We start from the raw sequence: 20,832 nt of genomic DNA, 5'->3' as shown, positions 1-20,832 counted from the left end.
GCATTGCAGGTAGATTCTTTACCATCTGAGCCACCTCTATAATATTGAGTCTGTGTGTGTGCTAACACACCCCCCATCAGAAACAGCACCTAGCCTGCATATTAGCTTTTGACTCTGTGAAGAATCACTGCTTCATCACTCTTCTGTGTGGGAACAAGTAGTCTGGCTTTCATGCAGCAATTGCTCCTGGTCTGTTGACATTCTATTTACAGATAATAATAATGCCCACCATTGCTGGGCTGGGCAAGATGCTTAGAACTTTATGTACCTTATTTAATATACACAGTCATCCTGTATTGGTTTGATCTTTTCATTTTACAGATGAGAAAACTAAACTAAGGTTTGAGAGAACTAGGATAACTTGCCCAAAGACACAAAGGAGCAAACAGCAAAGCTGGAATTCAACCCTAGTCTTTAAATATATCAGAATCCATGTTTTTGAGACTTCCCTGGTGGTCCAGAGGCTGACTCTGCACTCCCAATGCAGGCAGCCTGGCTTTGATCCCTGGTCAGGGGACTAGATCCCACATGCTGCAACTAAGACCTGGAGCTGCCAAATAAATACGTCAGAATAATGTAAAATAAAAATAATGATAAAAAAAAAGAACCCATCCTTTGAGATTATCCACAGAAGCTTTTCCATTTCTCAGCACAAGAAAGTCAAGTGAAGTGGGGCTCATGCAGGAAAGAGGGTGGGTAGGAGGGGATGAATTTCTGTTTATCTGTGATGCTCAGACATTCAGTCATGTCCAACTCTTTGCAACCCCATGGACTGTAGCCGGCCCCGTTCTTCGGTCCATGGGATTCTTTAGGCCAGAATACTGGAGTGGGTTGCCATGCCCTCCTCCAAGAAATCTTCTCAATCCAGGGATTGAACCCATGTCTCCTGCATTTCCTGCACTGGCAGGTGAATTCTTTATCAGTAGCACCATAAATGTATCCATCTAATTGGTCCACATCTCTGATCCTTCCCAAAGCCAAATATTAGGGATCACCTTGTGGTCTAGATAGCTCCTAGCTGTTGGTTTCAAAATCTGTCTCTCAGAGTCTTAGGGTTCAGTCAAGGTTTTTTGGAGGTCTCCCCTTAGAAACAAGAGAGAAGTCAAGGCAGAAGCTGACAAGGTGTGAGTCTGCACCCGAATCTCGCCTTGAACTGAATCAGTTTCATCATTTTTACACACTGAAGTTCTGTTTAAGAACTGCTTGTGGGAGAGAAAAAAAGTGGGAGAGTTTGCTCACTCCTGCAGTTCTGAAAACCACTGCTCTGGCCAAGAAAATTATTCAGGACAGGGGACCTCGCAGGTCCCAGGCCAGCTCTGAGCATCCAAGAATGTCCTTTAACAGCCCTCTGATGGCCGAGGGGGGAATCTTCCTCATTGGCACCAGGTACCATTTTCTTCTGCTGCACATTCAGGCAGTGAGCCTGGGCTTCACAAAGACACAGGTGGTAGTACAGAAACATAGAGATCCACAGTGTGAGGGGCTTTACGAGCTGGGATTACCTGGCACAGCAGCTGCCGTGGAATCTGTAGAAATACAGGAACGGAAAGTCCAGGACGCTGAAGAGATCACCTGGTGGAAACAGCAAGAGTTGACCCACAAGGCCCGAAAGCCCCCTGCCCCCAGCTGCCCAGAAATGCACTATATCAGCGAATTCACTCCAGCATTTGAGGGTCTCTATGTCATCAGCACTGTCTTAATATATTAATAGGAGTATGATGTGCTGTGCTAAGTCGCTTTAGTCGCATCTGACTCTTTGCCACCCCATGGGCTGTAGCCCACCAGGCTCCTCTGTCCATGGGATTCAGGCAAGAATACTGGAGTGGGTTGCCATGCCCTCCCTCAGGGGATCTTCCCAACCCAGGCATCGAACCTGCGTCTCTTGCATCTCCTGCACTGGCAGGCAGGTTCTTTACCACTAGAGCCACTGGGAAGCCCAAGTATGATGACAGTTATCACCCATTTAGTGAGAGCCTGCCCTGAGCAGGACTCTGTGCTAAAAGCTTTCCGTACATTGGTTTTTCAATCCTTGTAGCAATCTGTGAGGCTTTCTTATCCCCATTTCAACTGGAGCTCAGAGAAGTGAAGCGTCTGAGATTGCACAACTCTTGAACTCTGGAGCCAGACCATGGACCCTGGTCACTCCAAACGCTAAGATCTTTACTCTTCACCCGGCAGCCACCTCTGCCTCAGCCAGAGTATAGGACAAAAAGAATCTTTTTTTTTTTCTAAGATTTTTCTTTTTTTTTTTTTTTCTTATATCTAAAAAAGGATCATGAGTGCATGCCTCTGACATCTTCTCTCATTTTTGTGTTTTAATTACCACACAAAGAGAGCAGGGGCCAACGGCCATGCATACTCATTTTAGTTTAAGGTCCAAAGGGTACATTTATTTCTAGTGAAGTAAGTTCATTCTTTTAGTTCCACTTGGTGCAAGAGGAAAATCACACATATTGGCTGCTTCCCTCTCTGGAATTTGAACTTGGTCACAAACAAGAAGTCAGGAGATTAAAAAAGCAGAAAGCCTTCCAAAAATGTCCAGAGAAAAGGAATTAAGCATTTCCACGGCAGAGAGCCTAATCCTTCCAAATCTCGGGTTTCTGAGATTCTGGAGGCGCCAGGCCTTCAAGACCCCCAGGCCTGGGTCTGTCTCTCAGTTCTGGATGGTCTGGAGCCAGAAAGGCTGATTTTCCTGAGTATTCACAGCACGGTAGGGGCAGAGGAACATTCTTCATCCCTTTTTCTTTTTTTAATTTTTTAATTAGAGGATAATTGCTTTACAACTGCTGTGCTGGTTTCTGCCATACACCAGCATGAATCAGCCATAGGTATACACACGTCCCCTCCCTCCTGAACCTCCTCCTACCTCCCACCCCATCCCACCTCTCTAGTTTGTCACAGAGCACCAGATTTGAGCTCCCAGTGAATTTCCACTGGCTGGTACTAATGAACCTATTTGCAAGACAGCAATGGAGAGGCAGACATATAGAACAGACTTGTGGACAATCGGCGGGCGAAAGAGAGGGTGGGATGAATTGAGAGAGTAGCATTGAGACATATACATTACCATATGTAAAATTAGATCACTAAGCTTATTAACCAAGAGTTTCAGAACAAAAGACACAGTGCATGCTACACTTCCTCAGCCTTAGATAATCTCGAATGGTCCCTTCGCTGTTCATCTGAAACTATCACAAGATTGTTAATTGGCTATACCCCAATACAAAATGATTTTGGTGTTAAAAAATTTAAATTTAAAAAAATGATCTCAAATATTCCACCATCAATTGGGAAAGAAAGGTGTGAATTCCATTTCTCTGGAAGGTTGCTTTTTTTCTACCGTAACTATCATGATTTTGTTTGGTTTGGTTGATGCATATGTACCTCCATTTAAAGTGAGAGGGTCTTCAAGGATCTGGTTTTCTTACAGCCCAGCAAAAGGCTAAGAGTTTTGTTTCTCTTTATATTCGGCCCCACTGAACACCTCTGTCGTCTACTCTAGACTTATTTGGGTGGAGGGACTTTGTAACCAACATCAGGCCCAGACGTGCAAAGTGCATGAAGAGCTCCGCTGCTTCTGAAGGCCCTTTTCTTCCAGAAGCGACAGCCAGGGTATCCTTGAGCATCCGGATCCTAGCGGGCGGCCCCAAGCCCCTGCCTGGAGGGAGGGTGGAAGGATGTTCTCCAAGGCTTTGTTCTGTCTCTTTGGCGGCTGTTGGTTCTTGGCTTTTTCCCAACCTCCCTTTCAGAGTGAGGGAGACTGCAGTACAGTCAGTGTGATCAGGAGGACTAGGCAGAGAGGAATACATTAAACGCACACCTCATATTTCCTTGGGTGCTACCACCTCACTCAGGGGAGGTGAACTGGGCTCCTGGTGCCCAGAACAGGGAGATGGGAGCAAGGGGTGGTCTTGATGGCCCAGCCCAAGCTGTGGAGAGATCTGAAGGGCAGTGGAGTGGTCATGAGTAGATAGGGAGGGAGGAAGATAAAGCAAAAAAAAATCACCATCCCAAGGAATTGACCAGTTACATAATAATCCTCACCCAAATCCTAAAAAATTGATCACATACATTACTGAGAGCAAGAAAGAGCATAGCTGGCTCTTCTCGTTGAGCCATTTCTAAAACCTCCACACATTTGTCATGTAGTTGATCCCATGACGGTCTCTTCTAGAACCATCCCGTTCTTGACAGCAACGATTCTGTGATTATTCATCACTTGTATCCATTGTGTTAGGGCCATCTCTGACAAATAACAAGAGCTAGTGAACCAAGAGTATCCGGGAGACCTCAACACCTCCTGCTTTCCCTACAGAGAATGTTCCAAACACCTTCCACTTGGTTCTGCTGGTCTTCAATCTGAAGTTTTATGTTAGTCGCTCAGTTATGTCCAACTCTTTGTGACCCCATGGACTGTAGCCCACCAGGCTCCTCTATCCCTGGGATTCTTCAAGAAAGAATACTGGAGTGGGTTGCCATTTCCTTCTCCAGGGGATCTTCCCGATCCAGGGATGAAATCTGGGCATCCTGCATTGCAGGCAGATTCTTTATGGTCTGAGCCACCAGGGGAGCCCAATCAATCTCAAATCGACCCCCAATGCTTCTCCTCTGATGACTTTAGTTGGCCTCTTTTTTCACTTTAACAGAGAGGGTGTACACCAGCTTCTCAACTATGCTACAAAATTAGCCCTAAAGATCTTACAGTATGTGGCTGGCTGGACCCAACCACAAAAGAACTAAACCCAGGAGCCTAAAAAAGGTATAAGGATGCTCAAAAGACAACATTCCTTCACAGCAAGTGCAGAACACCCACTTTAAGCACAAAGTAAGTGGTCTAAGCACTGTAAACTTATCTTGTGGCATCAACACACTGCTTACACACCAAGGTCTGAGTTAAGCCTTCATCCTCATACTCCACGGTTAAAATTCTGCTGACTCTCTGAGGGAGTGAATCCCATCTCTCTGAAGATAATGGAGCATGAAATTGCTACAGTGAAAAGTGTGGCAACGATCTTATTACATCCAAGAACAATTGATATTTGAACAGCAGGAAAATTTCCTCTCACCACATTTCAGTCCTCAGAATCAGTGGGAAAGCAGAAGGTCAGTTCCAAGATGTAGTGAGTACTGTTGGCTTTATCTCAGTACTAGCAATAGACACCAGGTGACAAGGTCACTTCTGGTCAGATTCCTGCAAGTCCTCCTGCCCTTCTGGTTCTAAGAAATGTTCTCTCTTGAAAATGCCACCGCAGAGGGACCTCACACAAAGAGGAAATGCAAACTTTCAAACAGAGGAAGAATTTCTTTTCCCTACTCTTACCTAAAATAGTCCCAGGGGAAGCAAGGTTCCAAGATTCTTGGAGCTTCTGCATGAACTGTGACTTTGAAAGATTAGAAGGAGATGTAGACCCCACTCACCAAGAAGCAAACCAAATGCCTGAAAGGGGAGAAGCATCAGGGTCTGCACCCAGGACACAGAGAACTGGTACCTGGTCCCTACCTACCACCCCATCTCAGTGCACCCCAAAAGTGTGTGTCTAAGCCACACCATCTGCATCACAGGAAAGCTTATCCTTCTAGCTACTCAGGAGTGAGTGAGAAGGGCAGGTCAGTCAAAAGCACTACTGAGAGACCATCACCCACCTAGGAGAGCAGCTAACATAAGACAGACAACACCAAAGGCTGGTGAAGACATGGAGGAACCGGAAGCCTCATGCACTATGGTGCGTGCTACCATGTTAAGTCACTTCAGTCATGTCTGACTCTTTGCAACGCTATGGACTATAGCCTGCTAGGCTCCTCTGTCCTAGGGATTCTCCAAGCAAGAATACTGGAGAGGGTTTCCACGCCCTCCTCCAGGGGATCTTCCCACCCCAGGGATCAAACCTGCATCTTTTATGTCTCCTGCATTGGCAGGCAGGTTCTTTACCACTAGCTGCTGGGTGGGAGGTAAAATGGTACAAATGTTTTAGAAAACTGGCACTTTATTTCAAGGGTAAACATATGACTACTCTAAGCCCCAGAAATTCTACTCCTAGGTATTTATCCAAGAGGACTGAAAACTAAGTCTACAAAAAGTCTTTTATGAGAATGTTAATGGCAACTTTATTTATACCAGCCCTAATCTGGAACAATTCATGTGCGTATCATCGAGTGAATGGATAAACAAAAGGTTCATACACTGGCACACTTATCAGCAATAAAGGGAACAGACTAGTGAGACACACAACAACCTGGATGAACCTCAACACTCTGCTGAAGGCAAGAGCCAGACACAAAAGAATCCTTCCTATGTGTTTCAATTTGTATGAGACTCTCAAATAGACAGAACTTATGTATGGCAACAGAAATCAGATCAGTAGGGGCTTCTGGTGGTTGGTAAGAAGGGAGTGACTACGAAGGGGCACGAGAAGACTTTCTGGAGTAACAGATGTTTTCTATATCTTGATAGAGGTGTGAGTTACATGGGTGTGTACCTTTGTCAAAACTGATCAAGCTGTACATTTAAGAATATGCATTTCCTTTGTGTAAATCATATTTCAATTTTAAAATGTTTTGAAAGTACTACCAAATAATGAAGACACAAGTAAAAAAAAAAAAGAGGTAAGACAAAACCAAAAAGGATAAAGCCCTGTTTTAAAATGTCAGAAATTAACAGAAGGTATTCCCTGGCAGTCCAGTGGTTAGGACTCAGCTTCTACTGCAAGGAGCACAGGTTCCATCCCTAGTTAGGGAACTAAGATCCCACAGGTGGTACAAAATGGCCAAAAGGAAAAAAGAAGGAAATTAACAGAGCCTTAAAAAAAAAGAAAAAGACTGCACCCATGGGTCCTGACTCTTACTGTATCTTAATTGGTGCAGATATAAGGGGTCTTGAAAGCACTCTGGCTGACCCACACCCAGTCTATGAGGTGGACATTTCACACGGAAAGTGTAATAAGCAAGCAGGAAAGAATGAAGTGTCCCCTCTGTCTTAAAAATGGGCTAGACTACCCATAGGGCTGGGTCCTATGAGAAAGCTAACACACCGGCAGGAACCGGAGCTGCTCAATCAGGGCAGTACTTGGACACTTCTGGAGGAGAGGGAGTTTCCTCCCGTTTCAGTTGCTTACACTTTGTAATTAACCTTATGGTCCTATGAGAAAACATCACCAAGACCCATCAGAGAGTTTAGGTCAAGTGACCAGGCTTTATAAAACTGGGAAAAACTGATCTCCAAGGGATCTCCTAGATGCTGAGCTTCTGTAATCTCGCACACCAAATTCCTACCTTAATATCTACCTGCCTTAATTATCTAGTCTAACAAACCTGTGTGCTTTTTGAAACAGGGGGCTGCTGTTTGAGCTGCACAAAGTTGTGCATTACACAACTTTGTTCCAAACAACTGCACTGTTGATATAGACCACAGTTTTATTTGTTACCAATTCACATAAAAGTAGGAGGAAATGGCAATCCACCCCAGCATTCCTGCCTGAAGACTCTCATGGACAGAGGAGCCTGGTGGGGGATACAGTCCATGGGGTCACAAAGCGTTGGACACCACTGAGTGACTGAGCAAGCGCGCACATGCGCAGGGACAGTGAATTCCATGACGGAACATTAAGAGCAGTTCAAGTATGGGGGCCATTCCTGACACCACTTTCTCTTACAAAATTTCCCTCAGAGATATAAGCAGGGTCAGAGCACTGGGTCAGTGGGCAATGTAAGACAAACAAATAAACAAAATCTTACCTGTGGGGTGAGCTGCTAAAGCCAGGAGCACCGCACTGAAAAAGAAACAGCAGACTGGTGAAGAAAGCTTCGCCAGCACTGAGAAAACAACATCCATCCTACTTGGAAACAGTGAGACTTGCCTAAAAGCAAATTATCCACACTGAATGTTCTCATTCTGATGAAATCTAACTCATCAGGAAGAGTGTGAGAATCTCCTGAAATATCTCAAGTTTTGGTAAAAGGGCTGGATCTCCTGTGATGATTCTGAGGGTCCACACTCTTCTCTGAGCATCAGCCATACCATGAATGATCACCATAGCCCGATAATCTAAAGAGTGTCTTTGTCAGCGAAACAAAGCAGACTCTAAATTACAAAGAGGCTGCAGCCTAAACGCTAGCTGTTCAATGTGAGCTAAATCTACTTGTGAGCTAAATCACAAAATTAACTACAGAAGGAGTGTTAGATTTCCAAGAAACTAATCCACAACATGATCCATGCCACCCACCCTTGCCTGAAAACTTCCTGGACCAATCTGTAGTTGATGCTATAAGGGACAATGCAGGTCATACCTGTTCGGCTCTCTCCCATCTTCCTCTCTGGAAACCTGTGCCATCTCGCAGTGCCTGTCTACAAGCACTTTTGTGTGGCCCTAAGCCCACATTCCATACCCTCTTCTATCAAAACTCACGCTACCAGGCAGCTGGTTTAGTTGGCGGTAGGAATAAAACCTTGTATTCAAATAGAAGAAAGAATGTTTGTTTTAATGTTGGATGGCCTCACTCTGATTCTTAACCCTGCAGACACATCTGAATAGCCCAGTATCCTGGCTAGTATCTCTAAGGGGCATCCATGGTTTCACTTTGTCACGGCTCCTGGAAGCTATAAAGTACCAGGGCTGAGAACCACTGCCTCGGATCTGCAGTTGGTGACATTACAGGAAAGTAGAAGAGGCCAGTTTTACAGGGAAACCAGTGTGAGTTCATCAGCCCTGCCCTGCCCTGCTCTTGAGTTACCTCCCAGCACCATTTCTGATTTTCTGACAGCTCCCAGAGGAGCAGCATCACAGAAAGAAGCAAGAAGAGAGGAGGGTCAGGACAAAGGCCATGGAGAATAGCCACATTCTGGCCATTCAGAAGTTGTAGGTTTGTAAGATAAGTGTTTACATGCAGCTGTAAAAAAACATACACCCCACAAACAAGACGAGCTTTTCTATCCTTCACACAGGCTGTCTGCTTGCTGTCTCTTCTTTCTCCAGAAAGCACATACCCTCTACATACCCCATTATTCTAGCTCACTGGATCCCCTTTCACTTATAACTTCAGCAGCGGAAGTTACTGCTATTATGGTAGGATGTGAGGGACCCCTTTTCCATCCCAAAATATCTCCCAGGGCCTGGCATGGCATCCCAAATGCCATCATCAGCATCACCCTAAATGGTGACTCTAAAAGAAAAGACTAGGGGGTAAAAATAAATCATTAAATAAAAGAGTTGGTTCTCTAGCCCACGTCTGAAAATTTGTAAATATAATGTCACGCCTTCCTAATTCCTACACTGTGATGGCCTTGGGAGCAAGAACCATATTTTATTCATCTTTGGCTCTCAAGGATTTAGCGGGGCCAGAGGCATAGCAGGTTCTCTCTGTGTTTTCAAACCAGCAGAGAGATCAAACCAGCAGGCAGAGGTCCAGACAGATCTGACCAACTACAGATCTTTGGGTTTGGATGCTCAGGGCCTGTGGCAAATCGAATCTCAGCCCTGGTTCACCTTCTTCACTTGTACTGAAAAGAAGACTTAGAAACAGAATCAGCAGTCTGAGGCAGGAAGCCTTGAGCATCAGGCTCCCCGGCAGTGAAACCCTCACATGGCGGGGAGGCAGAAGAACTAGCAGGTGGGGGTGGTCACAGTGGCTTGATTTTCCATCCCCTTAACCCTCTGCTGCTGCTTGAATTGGCTATAAGTTCGGGGGGTGAGGGGTGAAGAACTGTTTAAAGTGGTACGATGTCATGGAAACATTTCAAACACCAAGAGCCTTTCTGCATTTTCAGAAACATCTTTTGAAAAGGCAGCTGGTGGGTCTGTAGGTGGAGAATACAGCTCGTGTTGAACATTTCAAGCTGAGTAACTTCCTCCAGAAATCCATGAGGCCAAAACTGATAGGGGCTTCCCTCACAGTTCAGTTGGTAAAGAATCTGCCTCCAATGCAGGAGACCCGGGTTCCATTCCTGGGTTGGGAAGATCCTCTGGAGAAGGAAATAGCAACCCACTCCAGTACTCTTGCCTGGAGAATCCCACGGTCAGAGGAGCGTAGTGGATTACAGTCCATGGGATTGCAAGAGTAGGACACGATTTAGCCTAAACCACCAAATGCTGAAAGGCACCTCTGTGAACTCAGTCCTCTGGACAGAATGCTGTCGCATTAGGCAAACTTGAGCTTCGGACAGCAAACCTCGTTCTCAATTAGGTCCCGCAGGGTGCCCTGGGGACTCTCAGGATTCAAGAATGCTCCCAGGCTATTCTATTGAGTGGCTAAGCCCTACTCTATGCCTGTTTTGGGGCAAAGGTACAAAAGAATCCACATATTCAATGCATGCATATGTGCTAAGTCGCTTTAGTCATGTCCAGCTCTTTGTGACCCTATGGACTGTAGCTGCCAGGCTCCTCTGTCCATGGGATTCTCCAAGCAAGAATACTAGAGTGGGTAGCCATGCCCTTCTCCAGGAAATCTTCCCAACCCAGGGATTGAGCCCTGGTCTCCTACAGCTCCTCCAGTGCAGGTGGATTCTTGACCACTGAGCTACCGAGAAAGCCCATATATTCAATATTACACTTGATTTATGACATTTAAGTGAAATCTACTCAATACTATTCAATGCCACACTTAAATGTCATAAACCAAGCCTCAAACTTCATCCTTCCTTAACAAAAACACCTTCAAAACAACCTGGAACTCCAAATTAAAGCAGAATTCTCAGAGTCCCTAGAGCTTCATGTCAGAAGGTGGCAGTGTGGGGAAGGTCCAGCCTCTGGCTCCCGACCCCCAAAGCACCCTCTTCTCTCCCAAAACCAGGCTCCATCCTGCACCCAACTACATATGTGTTGTGTGTGGACATCTCAGCCTGCAAGTCCATCCTCCACCCACAACCTTCCCACTAAAATCCTTCCCTTGGACATCCACTGGGTCTAGGAAAGAGTTAAGAAGACAGACTTTGGAATCTATCTGGGTAGGAAATTTCAGGGCCCGGTCTATAAGAAAAGGTGTGGGTTCTTACTAGCCTTACAGACTCCAAAAGCCCTAGGGAGAGGCATAGCCCTCTAAAGTCTGAGGCTGGTTGGAAGCCCTGCTTGTCTGGCCTGAGGGCAGAACTACTGTTTAGCTTCCTCAACTCTGATCATCTTACCAATTATTTAGGTTGCCTTCCTGGCAGGCACACTGGCTCAGATCTCCCCAATCAAGATATTATCGAAAATAAAAATCCATTAGCTCTAGAAGAATATAAATTATTTTTTGAAATTTTAAATTATATTTTACCTGAATAGATAGTTTAAGTACTGCTGGTCAATGTCACTAAGGAATAAGAAAAAAAAAAGATAAAAGATGAAACAATAGATGTGTTTTACATATACAGAATAATAATTTTCCTCTATTAGTAAATTATACCTATGTACAGTTACATTTATAAATTATCAAGAAATAATACAAAGAGTACTTCATTTCCTGGCTCATTTTTGAAAACCATTTCCTAAGTTAGTACCGTCACATGCATTTTCACTTTGGTTGATTATTTCCTTTGGGTACATCTGCAGTTTTAAAAGCTGTGTTGGGACTTCTGTGGTGGTCCAGTGGTTAAGACTCCACCCTTCCAATGCAGGGGGCAAGGGTTTGATCCCTTGTCAGGGAACTAAGATACCACATGCCACTAGGCTTGGCCAAAAAATAAAAAGAGTGTCAGCTCTCTCAGGCCACTGGACTGACTTCTAAGGCTACCATATTTGGCAAGTAAAAATACAGCACACCCAAATAAATCTGAACTTCAGGTAAAGAATAATGCTTTAGTATGAATGTGTTCCAAATGTTACATGAAACATACTTCAACTAAAAAAATTATTCGCTGAAATCCAAATTTATCTGGGTATCCTGTATATTATCTTAACAAGTCTACCGACTTCTTGCTGCAAAAACACTTTATTCAAAGAAAATATGGTGCCCTAGGACCCATCACACACCCTCAGAGTATATACCAGAGCCTTCTCCCAGGAGTTAATCCCTTCAGACCTTTCTCTGTGGGCCTCAGTTCAGTTCAGTTCAGTTCAGTCACTCAGTCGTGTCCGACTCTTTGCGACCCTATGAATTGCAGCATGCCAGGCCTCCCTGTCCATCACCAGCTCCCAGAGTTCACTCAAACTCACGTCCATCGAGTCAGTCACGCCATCCAGCCATCTCATCCTCTGTTGCCCCTTTTCCTCCTGCCCCCAATCCCTCCCAGCATCAGTCTTTTCCAACGAGTCAACTCTTCACATGAGGTGGCCAAAGGAGTTTCAGCTTTAGCATCATTCCTTCCAAAGAACACCCAGGACTGACCTCATTCAGAATGGACTGGTTGGATCTCCTTGCAGTCCAATGAACTCTCAAGAGTCTTCTCCAACACCACAGTTCAAAACCATCAATTCTTTGGCGCTCAGCTTTCTTCACAGTCCAATTTTCACATCCATACATGACTGCTGGAAAAACCATAGCCTTGACTAGACGGACCTTAGTCGGCAAAGTAATGTCTCTGCTTTTGAATATACTATCTAGGTTGGTCACAACTTTCCTTCCAAGGAGTAAGCATCTTTTAATTTCATGGCTGCAATCACCATCTGCAGTGATTTTGGAGCCCAGAAAAATAAAGTCAGCCACTGTTTCCACTGTTTCCCCATCTATTTGCCATGAAGTGATGGGACCAGATGCCATGATCTTTGTTTTCTGAATGTTGAGCTTTAAGTCAACTTTTTCACTCTCCTCTTTCACTTTCATCAAGAGGCTTTTTAGTTCCTCTTCACTTTGTGCCATAAGGGTGGTATCATCTGTATATCTGAGGTTATTGATATTTCTCCCGGCAACCTTGATTCCAGCTTGTGCTTCTTCCAGCCCAGCGTTTCTCATGATGTACTCTGCATGTAAGTTAAATAAGCAGGGTGACAATATACAACCTTGACGTACTCCTTTTCCTATTTGGAACCAGTCTGTTGTTCATGTCCAGTTCTAACTGTTGCTTCCTGACTTGCATATAGCTGCCTTTTCTAAAACCAGCTTGAACATCTGGAAGTTCATGGTTCATGTATTGCTGAAGCCTAGCTTGGAGAATTTTGAGCATTACTTTACTAGTGTGTGAGATGAGTGCAATTGTGCAGTAGCTTGAACATTCTTCAGCATTGCCTTTCTTTGGGATTGGAATGAAAACTGAGCTCACCCGGCCCCAAAATCCAGCTGATCACTAGGGGACTTTGACTTGGCAGCTCCAGTCTGACCGAGGCCTGAATTCTCATCTTTTTCATTTATATTCAGCAACTGTGCCACTGACTGCCTTCAACAAAGGCTTCATTTCATCTCAGAACAGAGCTAGTGATGGGAGGGACTTCCGGGTCTAGTTTGGAAGGGGCTGGAGAAACAAGAAAAAAGACTTGCGCTTCTGAGCTGCAAGAAGTGAACTGGGGCCCAAGGAGGCCAGTCACATAAGTTTTGACAAAATGTCATCTAAACAGCTGACCTGAGGCAAGAGGAGAGACTTCCAGGCTCTTCGCACATGGCTGGCAGCTGGCACATTTCAGCTCCTGGTGGACCCAGACTGCTGCCCTCGCCCCATCCTGGACTCTCAGTCTCTTTGATGGAAGAAGCTCACAACCCCATGGGTCTCCCCCTTTCCTTTAGTGAAACACTGACTTACCAGACTTCAAAAGTTCCCTGGTGGCAGAGTGAGTAAGAATTCGCCTGCCAATGCAGGGGACATGGGTTCAATCCCTGGTCTCAGAAGAGTCTGCATGCCACGGAGCAACTAAGCCCTTGAGCCACAACTACTGAACCTGAGTGCTGCACCTACTGAAGCCCGTGTGTCTAGAGCCTGTGGGCCTCAGCACAAGCAGCCACGGCAATGAGAAGCCCGCATACTCCAACGAAGAGTAGTCCCCGCTTGCCCCAACTAGAGAAAGCTGCTGAGTAGTAACCAAGACCCACTGCAAACAAAAAAAGTTTAATCATAAAATATATGTGTGTAAGTCACTCAGTCATGTCCGATTCTGCAACCCTATGGACTGTAGCCCGCCAGACTCCTCTATCCATGGGATTCTCCAGGCAAGAATACTGGCCATTCCCTTCTCCATGAGATCTTCCCAATCCAGGGATCGAACCCGCGTCTCCTGCATTGCAGGCAGATTCTTTACCACTTGAGCCACCAGGGAAGCTCCATAAAATATATACATGTATTTTTTTTTTTTAAGTTTACCTTAACTTGTTGAGTTTCTGGGATTTCTGTAGTATCTTATAAGCCCCTGGAGAGGAAGCAACAGGAGTCACTGGCACAGGGAATTCAGAGGGCACGAAATCCTCAGGGAGAAGGGACCCTCTTCCCTGCAAGGGTCACCCGCAGCCCACAGAGGGTGACAAACAGCACTCTGGAGGACTCCAAGGATGCGCATCTGATAATCCCCCAGATGATGCAGTTCACAGAGAAAGGGCCGGGCCAGTGAGGCTCATGGTCCACAGAAGGACACAGTTAACAGGAGGCCTGGGTTTCCTCTGATGGTGCCATGAGAAACATCACTGGATTTCTGAACTGCGTGTCATAAAGTCAGGGCACTGTTTTCCCTCTAAGAGAGGAAACACTGGTTTGAAATAAAGTAGACAGTCCTATTATTTCACCCACATTTTTAAAAAGTGTACTGCTGAAAGAGAGTTTTTATGGACACAAACTTCTGGATATGGAATTCTTCCCACCATTTTTTAGAGAGGAAGCTAGCACTACACAAGTGGATCTGAGGAATTGGACCCTAGGTCCTGGTGAGTTAGCTAACATTTGTCATGAGAAAGAAGAGACTCTATGGGAACTGGAACCATTTCGGGAAAACTCCAAAATAGGAAAATCAAACCAGAAAAAAAATGCCCATTTAATTTTAATCTTGACATCTTGGATTTAATCTTCCTATTGTCTGGGATCACTAAAAAGTGGATATATGATGAGGTCTAAATAATAAGTCTCAGTTGTTTAAGCAAGAATTCTTAAAAAACTTACCTACACAGAGTAAGTGAATTACAGCCCAGAAATATCCATCTGGATCAAACTGTAACACAGGGTTTAAAAAAAAAAAGGGATGTAAGTACAGAATAGGATCCAGCATGGCAATTTTAAATGCCAGTACATAGCACCAGGCATGGTGCCAGACAGGACTCTGGGACCTTGGGCCAGCCCCTTCTTATTCCTCACCCAATTGGCCTACATGACATCTTCCTAACAGGGCTCTCTGCCTCCAGCATCTCTTTCCCTACCCTCAACACTCCCTAGCATTGCATCTTTAAAAGGCAGATCCAAGGGGCTTCCCTGGTGACTCAGTGATAAAGACTCTGTCTGCCACTGCAGGAGACACGGGTTCGATGCCTGGTCTGGGAAGATCCCACAGGCCACAGAGCAACTAAGCCGCTATGCTACAACTATTGAGCCTGAGCTCTAGAGCTCGAGAGCTGCAACTACTGAGAAGACGTGTCGAAACTACTGAAGCCCCCGGGCACCCTAAGCCGTGCTCAACAACAAGAGAGGCCACCGTAATGAGAAGCCCACGCACCACAAATACAGAGTAGCCCCTGCTCTCCACAACCAGGGAAAGCCCAGGCAGCAACAAAAGCCCAGCACAGCCAAACATAAGTAAATAAAAGAATCTTTGTTTTTTTAAAAAAGGCAGATCAGATGGTGTCACCTATTGCTTAAAATCATCCAACAGTCCCCCAGTGGCTTTAGGATGAAATCCAAACACGAGGCACCCAAGAACCCCCATGACACTCCCCTGTCAACCCAAGCAGTCCCATCCACTGCCCATCCCCTCTCCAGAGAAACAGAACTTGCACTTCCCCAGCCAACTTGGCCAAGGGGCACTCCCTCCTCTTCTTCCCTTCCTTACTTTTTCCATTTATCTCACCTGACACATTCCATTCAGCTTATGATCTGTCCCTGTCTCCACCCTCCATGAGATGGTCAATTCCAAGAGGGCAGGAATCAGCCCAGGGGCACACGCATGGTGGGTGTGCCATGAAGCTGAGTCACAGAACACACTTAGGACACCTCCATGACTCTGGCCGCCCCTGCCTTCTTCTCCTGGCTCACTCCTCCTCACCCTTCAAGATTTAGGTCCAGAGACTTCCCTGGTGGCCAGTGGTTAAGAATCCACCTCCCCATGCAGGGGATGAGGGCTCAGTCTCTGCTCAGGGAACTAAGATCCCACATGCCACGGGGCCACTAAACCAAAGCACCCCAGCTACTGAGCCTATGTACTCTAGACCCCATGCCACAACTAGAGAGAGAACTCCACGAGCCACAACTAGAGAGAAGCCCCCAAGCGCTGCCACGAAGAACAGCCAAATAAATAAAGATTTAGGTCCAGTCAACAGCGCCTGGCTCCAGCATCAGAAAGATCTGGGTTAAATTCTAAAATCTCCACTTACTTGTTAGCTGGTGACCTTTTGGGCCTCGCTATTCTTTAACTACAAAGTGGAGACAATAATAGCTGCTACCCTTGTGGAATTATTGTTGAGATTAAATAAAATAAGGCACTAAAGCACTGGCCCAGAGCCTGGCACCCAGCAAGCTCAATATAATCGTCAGCTCTTCCTCCTCTGAGCCTCCAAGTCTTCCCAGGCGCCTAGCAGGATCCCACCCCTCCCCAGACAGAGCCTCCCCGGGATTATAATTATCTGTTCATCGTCTGCCCCCTCCCCTCTGCTCTGACTAGACTCCGGCTTCTGCCCGGACGATGGCAATTTCTCTTTGTGCCCCCAGAGCCTGGCTTGGTGCCTAACACTTGATGGGGATTTAATCAACGCTGGGGAAGGAAAGAAGCGAAAAAAGACCCAGGAATGAGATGACTCCTGGAGGTGGGGGTGGGTCCTCAGTGCCTAAGAAACAAAAACTCAGGAAAACAAAGTGAAAATCACTGTGTAAGATGAGGCCCTTGGGATGAGAAAGTGAAAATGTTAGTCGGTCAGTCATGTCCGACTCTTCGAGACCCCATGGACAATAGCTCGTCAAGCTCCTCTGCCCATGGGATTTTTCCAGGCAAGAATACTGGAATGGGCTGCCATTGCCTCCTCCAGGGGATCTTTTCAACCAAACGATCGAACCCGCGTCTCCCGTGTCTCCTGCATTGGTGGCAGATTCCTTACCCGCTGAGCCATTGGGAAGCCCCCTTGGGATGAGAGGGGAAAATCAATTTTGCCTCGGTGTGTGGGTCATTTGGGCTCGCAGGTCCTCCAAGCTGGTACAGAGGGTGGACTGTCCCCATCACAGCACCCAGAGGTCTGAGCTCTGTGAGCTACCCTGCCACACACAGAGAGAAGGCAAAGACCCATGAGGAGGTGCTGGCCTGGCCAATGGATCCCCTAGGCCCTGCCCGAAAGTTTGCTTTTACATGTCTTTGGACAGGCCGGGGTCATACTGCTTCTCAAAGGAAGGACTCGGAAATTCTGCTCATCCAGGCAGGCTTCAGAGATACTTGAAGGCATAGTGAGTCCACCTGAACTTACCTGGGAGTCATTGAAGGGCAGGCACCCAGCAGCAGCCAGCAGGAAGAGGGCGCTGTGGAGAGGAGGTGAAAGACACAGCTTTACTGTCCAACACGAACGGCGTCCCAGAGAGGGTGGAGGTGGAGCTCTCGTGAGGCAGAGATCCCGAGAGACCACACCCAGCTGCCCTGTTCATCCTCTCAGCGCCACATTATCTGTCTAGTTTTCAGTTACGTGCTCTGCTGACACTAGACAGCTCCTTCTCTGGGGCTCAGTGAGCCATCTTCCCAGAGAGAGGCATTTGCAGGATATGTATAAAACCACAGCTGGCTCACTCGAGAACAACAGTATATACAGGAACTTCCCTGGTGGTCCAGTGGCCAAGAGTCTCTGCTTCCAATGCAGGGAGCATGGGTTGGATGGCCGGTTGAGGAGCCAAGATCCCACATGCCACATGTCGAGGCAAAAAAAGAAAGGTGTACATAAAAGAAGATTTTTTTTAAACTACCGATCCCAACAAATACCCTAGTGGAAAACTGGCCAGTGAAAGTGTTAGTTTTTCAGTCCTGTCCAACTCTTTGCAACCCCATGGACTACAGCCCACCAGGCTCCTCTGTCCAAGGGATTCTCCAGGCAAGCACACTGGAGTGGGTTGCCATGCCCTCCTCCAGGGGATCTTCCCAACCCAGGGATTGAACCCAGGTCTCCCACACTGCAGGCAGATTCTTTACCATCTGAACCACTAGGGAAGTGGAAAATGTGGCCAAGCAGACTACAGTTTTGCTGCTTACCAAAAAGAAAACATTGTAGAAAGCACATTACAGTCTTACCAACTTACTCAAATAATCAAACTTAACATCTCCAGAAGTGGGACAGATCAATACCATGTGCCTCCTGATATGATGTACTGAGAAGCATACAGTGTCATTCAGGTGGTAGTATGCGCGACCTAGACTGAATCTCAGGGAAACGCTGAGACAAACCCAAATTCAGGGACAGTCCACAAAACAATGGGCTTACACTATTCAAAAATCTGAAGGCAATGAAAGGCAATAAAAAGCCGAGGAACTGTTCCAGATTAAAGGTTATAGTAAAAAAATAAAGATTAGGAAGAGACATGGCATCTTTGAGGGAGGTGAATACTACAAAAGAAAATATCAGGATAATTGACCAAATTTGAACATCGACTCAATTACATAACAGTATTATATGAGACATTAATTTTCTAAGTGTAATCATTGTACTGTGGTTATACAAGAGATTATTATCTTTAGGAGAAACACTTTTAAGTATTTAGGAGCAGAGTCATAATCCCTGCAACATATCCTCAAATGGTTCAGAAAAAATAAGAGTAAGAATAATTATATATATTCTTATATATTTTGTGTGATACATATATTGCTTAGTCGCTAACTTGTGTTCGACTCTTTTGTGACCCTGTGGACTGTAGTCTGACAAGCTTCTCTGTCCATGGAATTCTCCAGGCAAGAATACTGGAGTGGGTAGCCATTTCCTTTTCCAGGGTATTTTCCTGACCCAGGGATTGAACCTGTGTCTCCTGCATTGGCTGAGGCACTTTAATCCTGAGCCACCATATGAATATATATATATATATAGAGAGAGAGAGAGAGAAAGCAAACACAAAAAATGTTATCGATGAGTGAAACTAAATAAAAGGTATATGGGAGTTAATTGTAATACTCCCGCAACTTTTCTACCAGTTTAATTTTTTTCCCAAATAAGGGAATTCCTTGGTGGTCAGTGGTTAGGACTCTGACCACTTTTTCTGCCAAGGGCCCAGGTTCAATCCTTGGTCAGGAAACTAAGATCCTGTAAGCTGCTGGCACAGCCAAATAGTAATAATAATTAAAAATTTCAGTAGAAAAAATCTCTTACACATACCAAAATATTTATGGAGGTAACCCTACAGAGCCTGTGATTTGCTAAAATGAGGTGTTGGGTGCAGGCTTAAGTTGAAAACTATTGAATCTCAGAGATGAGTCTTTAGAAATTCATTTTACTATTCTTTTTATTTTATATATATATTGAGAAATTGCCATCATAAAGGCTTTTTCTAAAAAAATTCTTGCACAAAAAAGTAACATTGCCAATCGCAGATATTTTCAAATTTTCTCATTCATTAGAAAGTTAATTTGGAGTTATTTTTTGACTTAGAAATAAATGGTTTTTATGTGGTATTTGGGTTTCCTACACCAAAATACCTTGCCCTCTATCTTGTACCCCAGTCATTCTCTCCTCTTAAAGGAAGGCAGCAGAAAACACAAAACCCACATGATCACACGCTCTTTCTCCCTCTTTCCATTTATGAAGCAACAATATATTTAGAATTGGGTCCCTTCTGACCATTGCATCAGGCGGCAAACAGCAAAGGATCAAGGGCATGAACAGGGGCAGTGAATACAGCATTTTCACCGTTAGGGGATTTTATCATGGGACATCTCAGACCCATATATACTCTACGCGTACTCAGTCGCTTCAGTCGTGTCCAACTCTGTGCGATCCCATGGGCTGTAACCCACCAGACTCCTCTGCCATGGGATTCTCCAGGTAAGAATACTGGAATGGGTTGCCATGCCCTCCTCCAGGAGATTTCCTAACCCAGGGATTGAACTCGCATGTCCCGTGTCTCCTTGCATTGCAGGTGGATTCTTTACCCACTGCGCCACCTGGGCAGCCATATATTCTATATACGGATTGAATTCTGTATTACTTACATATATATGTAATACACGACAACAGGCTCTTCATAACTTAAGTACATTGGCAATAGTGATGCTAATCAGTTCTGTCCACACACTGTCCCCCCAAGTCCTCAGTGGTGTCATGACACACACGTGTACCCGACAGACTGGCCTGGTCAGCCCAGCCCGGAACAGGAGGACGGGCACGGGGGAAGCCTTGGACCTGGGGCCTCAGGTCCTTGGGAAGGGCAGGATGACACAGCAGAGGTTCTCCACTCCAGCCCACCCACTTCTACAGGATCGCCAACTTTCGAGGCACACACACAAACGGCCTCAAGAAGACTCCCTGGCACCCGACTGCAGAGCAACTCAGAGGCCAGGGTAAGGCGAGGGGAGGGAGGCTCACAGGGCGGGTTCCTGTGACTGCACATGAACAGACAGGTTGCAGGTGTGGGGAGAGGAGGACCTCCATGGCTTCAGTGTCTGCCTGCAGTGGACAGAAGGCTTTGGAGCAACGGTCCCCATCCTTTATGGCACGAGGGACTGGTTTCACAGAAGACAATCTTTCCAGGCACCAGGGTAGGGGGATGGTTTCAGGATGATTCTAGCACCCTGCAGTTACTGCGCACTTTACTGCTATTATTATTATATCGGTCCCACCTCAGATCATCAC

The 20,832-nt window shown here is 45.8% G+C and overlaps 1 protein-coding gene across 12 annotated transcripts in view; it reads right to left on the bottom strand.

Moving 5' to 3' along the window:
- The window catches only part of TMEM241 (transmembrane protein 241), a 116,422-nt gene that overhangs the window by 47,414 nt on the left and 48,176 nt on the right, over window positions 1–20,832 (bottom strand). For all 12 annotated transcript variants that reach the window (XR_006057820.2, XR_006057819.2, XR_001023979.5 and 9 more), the window contains exons 7-12: window positions 17,479–17,530; window positions 14,981–15,029; window positions 14,195–14,240; window positions 11,245–11,280; window positions 7,732–7,766; window positions 1,503–1,572 (exon numbers count right to left, since the gene is read on the bottom strand). Coding sequence is in view for 8 of the 12 variants with exons in the window: in XM_004020478.6 (XP_004020527.2) it covers window positions 1,503–1,572; window positions 7,732–7,766; window positions 11,245–11,280; window positions 14,195–14,240; window positions 14,981–15,029; window positions 17,479–17,530 (288 nt within the window). In the remaining 4 variants the exon portion in view is untranslated. The remainder of the gene's footprint in view (window positions 1–1,502; window positions 1,573–7,731; window positions 7,767–11,244; window positions 11,281–14,194; window positions 14,241–14,980; window positions 15,030–17,478; window positions 17,531–20,832) is intronic.

The sequence above is a fragment of the Ovis aries genome, chromosome 23, assembly GCF_016772045.2.
Source record: "Ovis aries strain OAR_USU_Benz2616 breed Rambouillet chromosome 23, ARS-UI_Ramb_v3.0, whole genome shotgun sequence".
NCBI lineage: Eukaryota > Metazoa > Chordata > Mammalia > Artiodactyla > Bovidae > Ovis > Ovis aries.
Note: the sequence above shows the minus strand (reverse complement) of the source record. Positions and strands in the feature narration are given on the sequence as shown.